This window comes from Loa loa (genome assembly GCF_000183805.2).
Source record: "Loa loa unplaced genomic scaffold supercont3.54, whole genome shotgun sequence".
Taxonomy (NCBI): domain Eukaryota; kingdom Metazoa; phylum Nematoda; class Chromadorea; order Rhabditida; family Onchocercidae; genus Loa; species Loa loa.
In genome coordinates this window covers 1-10,712 of record NW_018108234.1, presented here as the reverse complement: position 1 = coordinate 10,712, position 10,712 = coordinate 1, and the positions used below count along the sequence as shown (strand labels likewise).

Below are 10,712 nucleotides of genomic sequence, written 5' to 3'. Positions count from 1 at the left end.
AACTGTACACAATCGCACTGCTGGTTACTTTATGTAAATAGATTACTTTATGTAAATAGATGTGACAAGTGTAATACGTACGATACGTGTAATAAGTTAGAAAACCAGCCGGAAGTAATATCAAAGTAAAACGACAACAATACGTAATTTGCGTAACAATCCGTAATGCAGTAAACACATTTGAAGTCATACAATATTACGTAATGGAAACGGGTACATAATCCAAAATATTCAAGTAATTATCACGTAAAATGTTGAGCGATTGATAATGATGAAATAAATAATCTCAACGGAAGTATAAATAGAAACAAGTAATTCCTATTAAGATACAAATGCGCGTGGTTACGTGGTTGCTATCACGTACACATCACGCTCCCTCTCCCACTACATAATAAACGTAATAGGAGTCAATTCTATCCCTTCTATCATTACTACTCTAATCTCTTTTCTCCTTTCTCTGATTCCTTTGTTGTATTTCCTACCTTCTTCAAATCCCTGTTGTCTATTTGAAACGATTTCCGTGTAACTAACCGCTCTTTCTCGTAAATATTACGTAGTATATAGCAAGCATATCCCTTCCGTTACTAATTTAAACAATTCATTTTCTAATTGGTTCATCCAGTCGTTTAATTAACTAGTCATTTAATTAATCCAATATTTATTTTGTTTGAATAACCCATTTATTCAGTCATTTATTTTCTAATCGATTAACTAATTAATTCTTTTATTCAATCATTCAATAGCTTCATTCATTCACTCGTTTATAATTTCAGGGCATTTTTAAGTAGATTTTAACATTTAAGCATTTTTCTTTCATTTGAATCAAAAAAAAAAGGAAATTTAACATTTACAATATGATCCTTTACAAGCGAAAAAAAAAAAGTATATTTGACAAACAACATACCCATCCATGTAACACATCTGTGACAACGATATGACATATAGTAATTAACTGAAAGTTTCCGATCCTAAATGCAACATATGAACCAGAATAGTCATGATTACTTTATTCCTCACTTTTCCTTTTCCTCTTTTTTGCCAGAAAAAAAGTAGGGAGAGATTAATTAGCAAAATTATCGATTATTATTTCTTCAACTAAAAAAAAAGATTTCTTTGATGGAATAATTATAATCACACCATAAATTTATTATAAGCAAGTTTTTTATATGCTACTGAAAGCTATGCCAAAAAAAAGTAATGAAGACGAAGTGGAAAAAAATTTCTTTTTAATGTCAAATTAATTGATAAAAAGCAAATTTTCTTTTTTTTTTTTTTAAAAATCGGTTTGGATTAAAAATAAATTGAACAAATAAAAATGGCTTCAAGAAATAAAAAACAAAGGGTTTAATCAAGTTCCTATTATAAGCTTCAACGAATAAGAGTGTCACAAAAAATAAAAGTGAAAAATAATACGAAGAAAAGATATAACAATGTTACTTTAATATCACAATAGTTTAAAGAAGTGATAAAGAGAAAAAGTGAATAATTTTGAGAAAGAAAAAAAAAGAGTAAAAACCAATAAAGCATGTTATAGCTGTAATATTTTAACCTAATTTATTGGAACAATGCAGTGTACACCTTGATTATCAATATAGATATTATTAATATATGTCTTAGTTAAAGTAAAAAGGTACATTATATTTTTCAGAAATCTAACGAACTAACACCAGAAGTATTGGCTGATAACGAATGCATTGTATACTTTATCAGATCAGAATAACCTCGTTCTTTCTCTCTCTCTCTCTCTCTTAATAATAAAAGAGCACTTTCCAATTGTTTAAAATTTTACAAAGATAATTGCGAAGGCGAAAAATAAAGAAATTCATATTTAATTATGCTGGGATCTTCTTTTTGTCACGTAAAGTCGCAAGAATGTTCTTTCCCCCCTCCCCCCCCCCCCAGTTTTTAAATTTGCACTGTTTGTTGACATACAAAATTTACATACAAAAATTTTATGGAAATTTAATTATTGCTAATTTAGAGCCAATCGAAACTATCGATATCAATATTTCCGCTAAATTAATTAAAAAGGACAAAAATCTTAAATTTCATTGGCTTTTTCTCATTATTGGGAAGAAAAATAAGGCAAGCATATGTGTTCTGGTTAGTGTTTAATCGTGTAAAATATTGTTATTACATATAACAGTAGTATTACGCATGCAAAATGCAATGTATGTAGATGCATCTTTTGCATGCATTTGGTTTCTACGATAATTAATTAGAAATTCTTTTTATATTTTAGAAAATATGTGGTGCAATATATGTATAGAAGATGAACAATTTTTCTTTTTTGGAATAAAACTGATTCTTGCCAAATATTACATTCAGGTTGATTCCTAAATCATAAATTAATTGAAAACCAAATTCAAATTCAATATTAATTCCAAGTAATTTATTTCCAGCCCATTTTATACATTCATCTATGATTGCTTCTCTACCTACACTAATTTCAATTTGTCATCGATCTATAAGCACTCCTTGTTAATGTTATATTTCGTAATGCCTCAGCAAAATTTTTTATTCTCGAATTTTTTTCCACATATAATTTTATATTTTATAGTTTTATTACAATTTCTTGTAAAATAGTAAAAAAGCAAACTAACATTGTAAAGGGGATTTTTTAAATTTTACCTCTACAAATGACAAGATACCTGTCACCAACCAGAATCCCTTTATTAGCTCATTCAAATTCCGAAACTGTACCGTTCTAAAATGGTTCAATCGGTTACCAAATATTTTTGTTTCTCTTTTTTGCATCCGACAACCAAATTACAGCACTATTACAGAACTAGTTTTAGCAGTGCTTTAGGAAACAGTAAAACGGTTCAACCGATTTGCCAATAAACTTTTGTTTCCATAATTTCATTTGTATGATCTACATTTAGACATTACAAGATTTCGAAACGACCCAACCGGTTTGTTAATATGCTTGTACAACTTTTCAATCCATTGCATTTTTAGGAAGTTGAAAGTTGAAAAACTTCAAGGTATTTCAGGCAATGAATACATCTCTTACTACTTTGGTTGAGGAAATGCCGTTGGCACATGTGGTGGACAGTAAATTTGTTGATAAAGTTTGTGCCCATTGTATGATATCGATGTGGGAGAGGTAATTTTAGCTCATTCTAGGTTAGGTTAGGAAGTTAGCCAAAAAACTGTCATCTCTTGAAACAATATCCCATGTTATTTTTCCGATTACATTCCACAATGGAGGTACATCTTTAGCGCGATAATTATGTAAATGTATAGGCCAAGATTAAAGGTTATAACGAATAATAAATACTTCGTTATCTATTTGGTTATTTTGCTAGGATGTGCAAAAAAAGAGGACCTTCCCTTGTTTTTCTGTCAATTAGGACAGCTTGATAGAGACTTACAGCTGATCTTTTAAGCTTCGGAATGATCTGGTTCAGTGATATGTCAGTCTTACATAGGAAGCGTTCCTTAATAAATTCTAACAATGGGGTTGAAATACATACGCAAGATGAGAGAGAGGAAAAGTTGAAGTAATGAAACGGTCAAGTTAAACAAATAGCTACACTGTAGAAAATTAGATGTTGTTACAATATGGCTTTAAGCGAACTTCCAACTTTAAAATTGTTACATGGACTCTTGGAATTGATATGAGCCTGCTTTATGTGGAAGTTAAACTGTAACATAAATTCTAATTGGTAGACTGGCATGAAATTGGATTTGGAAGTTTAATGTATTTAAATGATATTTGTACCAAAAAATTCCATCTCATTTAGGGAATTTTTTATTTAAATTTTAACTTTATACTGATGTTAAAGATATCTAATAGCAGTTGAGAATTATGAGAAATAGTCAAACTTGGCACTTGTTGCTTTCTACTAATTTACTTCGACAATTATTTAGTTTGTACTTTGTATATTTTTTGGTCAAATTTAACTTTTTCTTTTATCTCCGTTTTCTATTCCCTTTCTCGAGATTTAAGTTGATGTTCTTTTAGAGATACTCAAGAAAAACTGAGTCGTTGTGGTCGCTGCAAATTCACTCACTATTGTAATATGAAATGTCAAAAGAAGGATTGGCTTACTCATAAGGTTTGCTTATTTGATTTGCTCATTATTGCTCGTTTATTAATTTAACTACCACCAAAATTCAGTTTTACCTAATCCACATGAAGATTTTTTAATTATAATTTTTAATTATAGTCTCTTTTACAATGGTCTACACATGGGATGGCTGTTTTTGATGAAAATGATAATATCGGATCAGAAGTTAAGTATGAGTAATTAATATAACACCTTGAAATTTTTGAGCAAAATTCATCGGAAATCTTTTGAAGTTGATGTGACGAAATTTTTTTTGGTGCCGAATCAAAATTCAGTTTTATGGAAAACAAGTTGATTATTCTTTCCTTAACGATGAAAACAATTTAGGACCTATACGGGAGCAATTATAGTTTTCAAATAAAAGTTTTAGTCAAATCTGTGAGGCTAAAATTATTCTTAAAAAATCAGCTACTATAAAGTAATGATCCACGGTGTAAATTTGATCTTTGTGAAAGCTGTAAATTTTGTGTCATAATTATATTTTGCAGAATCTTGATCGTCTTTTTTGGAATGTGATCTACTCTAATAATGGTGTTGTTTGATTTTATAATTTATTTTTTTCTAGAGCGAATGCTCATACTTGTCACGTGTGGCCCCACGTATTCCGGAATCAATGCCTCGATTAATAGGTCGGATAATTATGAAATTACGGCGTTGTGGTGATAAAAGTCCTGCTTTCAATGGGCGTGTTTTTGCTTCTTTAAAAAGTCGTAAGTTTCATTCCTAGCTAATTACCAGAATTTTGCGCATTTCCTACTCGGATGCACTTAAAATGAATTATGAAATAGTCCTTCGAAAATGACAGAAGGACTCCGTGATGCTGGCAGTTATCACCATGTTTTATTTAATTTCTTCATTGTTTGAAACATTGATAATTAGTCTGATTCAATCTGATTCAATTAGAATTTGGATTCTGTTGCGCCAGATCCGTCATTGATCTCCTCTAAGGTTATAGTCCGTATGTTTCATTCGATTATCGCAAATCGTTGTCATTCGATGTGAGGTTCCTGCATCCGATTTTACCAGAGTTTCTGTTGTGCCATTTCCTTTCTTTTGATCCAAATAGAATTAGACGAGTAAGACAAAATTGACGGTGGTGATCGGGTATTATGTTTTGCAAATACTGAGAACTTTTTAACGGTAGATCACACAAAAAGTAAATACAATTTGGTAGTGTGTAGATAATCTTTCCTTCAAAGCTTAACTTCACTTCGATCAACTTTTGAACATAAATCAAAATGTTCCCGGAATATTTCATTGAAGACATGCAAGCAATTAACATCTTTAAAGATACTGTTGATATCGAGAAAGATGAGGAGAAGAGAAATGGATTTATAGCCATTATACATGTCATCAAAGATTACCTTCCATTTGACAAGATGCCATCCAACACTGAAATTTTCGATATTTTTTGTAAAGTAAGGTTTTCAATTTATTTTTATTTCTCCTCTTTTAGCATTAAAAATATTCAGTTATTGATAATCTGGGCTAAAAGTCAAAAGTCAGGGAGCTGTCACCAAGGACCATCTTGAGACTCAGGCCCAGGCTTCTGTTCCATTTTGCATTTGTACCACGACTCTAAAGCATGTCCGAGATAACATAATAGCTCGAATATTTTGAAAGTTTTAGTGACCAAGATACTATACTAAAAGTAGGCCGTTTTCGTCGACAGTATCAAATCTGATTCATATAGAGGTGATTTAACTTGAGCTGGACTTTCTGCCATCGTGCTGTTTTAATAAGTCGCAAAGTAAACTTCTTATCACCATCATTAGTCAATGCTGCAGCACAAATAGCTCTCAGTCCTGAGGGATTCTATAACCCAGTAATTCCCTCTGGAATAGTTATCATCATTTTTACTTTCCTTACTTTTTCTTTAATTCCATTAACTGATAAGTAATTACAGATCTTGATCAATGCATTGGTAATCACAGACTCATGCTTAAATAGAATTGGTCTTGCAGTTTATCTAGGGTTGGTTTTTTTTCCTTTTTTTTGTTTGTATGTGCGTCAAGTGCAACCCTGAAGAGGAAATATCTTCTAAAACTAAAAATCCTGTACCCTTACTATTTACATAGCTGTAAGTGACCCAGTTCAATTATCAGCTCATATTTCTCTGACCGTTTAGTTTTTACTTTCTCTTCCTTATTCAGAACTTTTTTCGATTGGAAATCGTCCAGAAATATATTTCTTCTTAAAATCACGTCATCATCTTGTTTATTGATTTGCCAATTTTTTAACTTATTTGAATAAAAAGTTTTAGCAGTAAGAAGCAGAAGATTGTTTTGAAACCCTTTTTATATCGACTTCAGTTGAAGTGTTGCTTCCCGTTCTGAAGCACTACTACCATTGCTATTTTATTGTATTTTGCGGCGTATATACTTCTTTTTTTGTATTCATCATGCTGCTATTTAACCTTTTTTTCCAGACTTTCAGCTTTGGATCATAGCTGTAAACCAGATGCATTCATAATTTTCAGTGGTGCGAAAGCAATCTTAAGATCCTTGAATGAAAATATAACGGAATACAACGACAACGTTTGTTATCTTTTAATTTTTTTTTTAATTTTAGATTGATACAACAATGTAAGGTGGTCTTGTGTATGGACGGAAACAAATCCTAATCGGCATACTAAAAATCTTTAAGAAGACTAAAGTTTTAGAAGTCTGTTATATTTCTTGACTCCATGTTTTGTTTGACTTTTGAACTTTATGATTTACTATTGATTCACTCAGTCAATTGTATGTTAAGCAATAAATTACAGCTACACATTCCGTACTGTGACTTATTGGATCTTAGGTCTGCACGATGTGAAGCCCTGCAAAAGCAGCACAATTTTGTGTGTAACTGTGATATTTGTCAAGATTTTGATTTGGTAAGCTATTTGCTTGTTAAGTATTATTTGACAAAAATTTGGTCATAAGTCAAAAATTTGGTTGCCAATGGAAGTTCATTTGTTGACATAATCATCATTAGATTTTGATGATTTCATGATTTAAATGAATTTCAGGATCGGCAGAAGAGCTCTGTACGATGTACCAAATGCACAGATGGTTTCTGTCCATATAGTCCTGATGATGATCATACAGTAAAGCGATGTAAAGTTTGTCACGAGATATCAGTTTTCAATTCTGATCATGTGCAGAAGTTGTACCAGCAATTAACGGCTCCTCGTGGGTTTTTCCGTGAAATGGAAATCATATAGGTTTATGCTTGTTGAAGGAATAAGGCATACAGAATGCTTTCCATTTTGATGTTCGGTTCAAATCCACTTCTGATCGATGAAGACATTTAAATTTATTTCCTGTTACTAATTCTTTTCCTGTAATTTGTTCCATTGTTTTCAGGGCCTGCAGAAAAGAATCTAAATGAGCTGATAGATTTATATCACGAACTAGAAGAAGTTTTCTCGCCATACAACGTTCCTCTTTGTAAATTGGCGGAAAGTATTATGATCTCAGCATTGAATAATGAAAAGTACGACGAAGCAGTAGAGTATGCCGAAAAAACTCTTCTTTGCTACAGGTTTTTTTTTTCCTTTGAGGTTTGGAAGGATTTTAATGACTGAATTCTTAAATCTAATAAAGTTTAATGAGAATTTTGAAAAAAATGTCACTTGGGATTCCACCTTTAATTTTAACTAAAATTTTATGTTGTACTTTTGTTTTTTCTTTCTTGAAATTTCATCCGTTAATAAATGCAGTTTATTTTTCAGGACTTATTATCCAAAAGGTCATCCTTCACCTTCTGTGCGTATGTTTGAATATGCAAAATTATTGATGTTACAGCATAATCGGGAATCTCTTCCTGTGCTACGAAAGGTTTACTATTTTCAGTTCAAGTTACCATTGTGCTTAATGTTCGGCTGTTTCTCCGATACTTTGCATGTTTTGTTTTTATTAAACAGGATAGTTTTTTTTTTTTTCTGAAAAATTATATATCGTAGGCTTTGTTCTCCTCCCATTAAAAATTTGTTTTCTTATCACCATTCTCCTTGTAATGGCAATAATAATTATGTAAATTTTATCAGTTTATGAAGGCTGATCAGATAGGATTTTTCTGAAATTTCCGGTAAGTTCTACAATATTTTTATATTTTTGAACTTTTTAAAAATTGCATCTTTCTTTTGATTTCTTCAGATGTACTTTGGGCTATGTGGAAGACAATCAATTCATGACTGAATTTTTCAGGCTCTGAAAATGATATGTGAAAGCTATGGTTCCGAAAGTAGTTTTGCATTTAACGCTGCCACATTGCTGAGTGACTTAGAAAAATGTGTATCTACCGCTTCGTCGTGAAGATTTAATCTGTGATTATGTAAATCTCATTTCTTTAATTTTGTTAATTGATTGTATTCAGCCAATGACCTTTCTGTGAACTTAGAAAAATGTGTCTCTACCTCACTTCTTTAATTTTGTTAATTGAGTTTTCGGTTGGAACATTAAAAGTCGGAATTCCTTATCAAACCATGGAAATGTTGGTTTGAGATGAAGAGCAGTCATTCTTGTAGCAACTATCTTTTTTCATAAGAATAGAATTGAACTTCTGATGATTACACTTATTTTTAGGATTTTAGCGAGGAATATTTCCATTTTATATTTTCAGTTCCGGGTATTTCTCTACATAACATTACTTACTTGAGAAGCACTCGACGAATAAGCATGGAAATAAAGATGGGCTAATGAAAAGAATGGGAGAAAAAATTTTTCGTAACCATCCTATTTCACTTCAGGATGATCATGTGACAGTAATAGTGTTGATTGAATATAGCAAACATAATTCTTCTTTCCCATTTTGCAGTTGCTTTAGTTAGCATTGTTCGAAATGCTATTTGTAAATATAATTATACAATTTCTCCTAATCAAACAGCTGAAATTTAGTATTAAAATTAGTGAAATTGAAAAAAATGCTAAAATTCAATATTAAAAATTATTTGGGCTAAAGTTAATCCTGAAATTGTTTCTTCCTTTTTTTTGTTGTTCCATTTCTCATTCACTGAAATATTGTTGAAGTCAAAAGAAGAAGACAAAAATAAAAAAGCCTATAACTTCAAAAAAAAAGAAATACAATAGAAAGTAAAAGAAAAAAAGTAGAAGACGGAAACTTGATTAATGCGTATAATTGACTAAAATATTTGAAAACTTGTGGTTTTTTTCATTTCTCTTTTCTACCATATTGAAATCCAATAATTAAATCAATATGTAAAGTTTAAAAGTGAACTTCCTTCTGTTAATATTTACCAAAATAAATTTCGCGCATTAATTATCTTGCTAACGATAAGTACAATATAATATAATAAGCTAAGCAAATTACTAAATAGGTCATACAGGGAAGGGAAGTAAAATTTGAAATGGTACACACAATTCACATTTATACAAGATATGCAAATCTCGGACATTCAAATAAATTGAATCAGGAATGGATTGTGTGTGTGTGAGAGAGAGAGAGAGATGAGGGACGAAAAGTGTGTTTACAAAAATTTGAAATTGTGAAAGGATATTACTGATCTATCCAATATTATATTTACTCACACTCATGTAATATATACTTTAAAGAATTGCATTTCCTCTATCTAACATTTACCTTTGATATAATTAGTTTATTAGTAGTGTTGCAAACAATTATAATAATAATTCATTTTCATATACGAATATTATATGTATCTGATACAATTAATTAATTACTGATGTATTCATTTGTATTGATAAAATATCATTTAATATTTATTATAATGTTAATGAAAAAAATAAAAAAACTCATTATTGATAGTAAAAAAATAAACATTTAATAAATATGCTATACTATTAGATGATTATAATATTATTATTATTTATTGTGCAACAAGTAGAATTTATTATTAGTTATTGTTAATGATTGATTGATTAATTATATAGCAAATATTTTGCTGAATGAACACACAAAGTTTGTTTCATTAATTAAATTTTAAGTTCAGTTTTCTTTCCTCTTTTATCATATAGGTGGACAAATTGATTTTGCATTCCTTTTCTAAAAATTATCATTATTTCGTTAGCAAATTATCTTTTTATTGTTGGGAATCAAATTTGCTAATAAACTGAAATCAAATCTGATAAAAAGAAGGAGAAAAATTGATAAGGAAATCAATTTCATGTTTGAATTTTTAATAATTTAATGAATAATTATGTCAAATTTATTCACCTGATGTTGTTGCCGTTTACAGTATTCATACAAAAATACCGTATTTGAGTTGAAATTAAATTAAATCAAATCGAATTAAAGAAGTTTTTCTTCCTTCAAATCCTTATATAGTTAAACATTATTTGTATCTTTGTTTCAAATTACCACCAAATCATAATATTTCACGTTATTAAAACCGTTATTATTATTTAAATCATTATTGTTATTCAAATCATTGTTATTATTTGAATTGTTATTATTTAAATTGTCATTATTATTTAAATTATTATTATTACTTAAATTATTGTTATTATTTGAATTATTATCATTGTTTAAATTATTATTATTGTTATTATTATTATTATTATTATTATTATTATTATTATTATTATTATTATTATTATTATTATTATTATTATTATTATTATTATTATTATTATTATTATTATTATTATTATTATTACTATTATTATTATTATT

The 10,712-nt window shown here is 29.5% G+C and overlaps 1 protein-coding gene across 1 annotated transcript; it reads left to right on the top strand.

Annotated features, from left to right (window-relative positions):
- Positions 1-2,999: 2,999 nt before the first annotated feature.
- LOAG_05458 (MYND finger family protein) lies at positions 3,000-8,374 on the top strand (the record flags this gene model as incomplete). The annotated part of the gene is made up of 11 exons (XM_003140995.1): positions 3,000-3,109; positions 3,971-4,064; positions 4,642-4,786; positions 5,367-5,494; positions 5,983-6,050; positions 6,505-6,613; positions 6,841-6,951; positions 7,087-7,249; positions 7,424-7,601; positions 7,792-7,897; positions 8,267-8,374. 11 exons carry the CDS (start codon positions 3,000-3,002, stop codon positions 8,372-8,374), a joined length of 1,320 nt encoding a protein of 439 aa, XP_003141043.1.
- Positions 8,375-10,712: the final 2,338 nt, after the last annotated feature.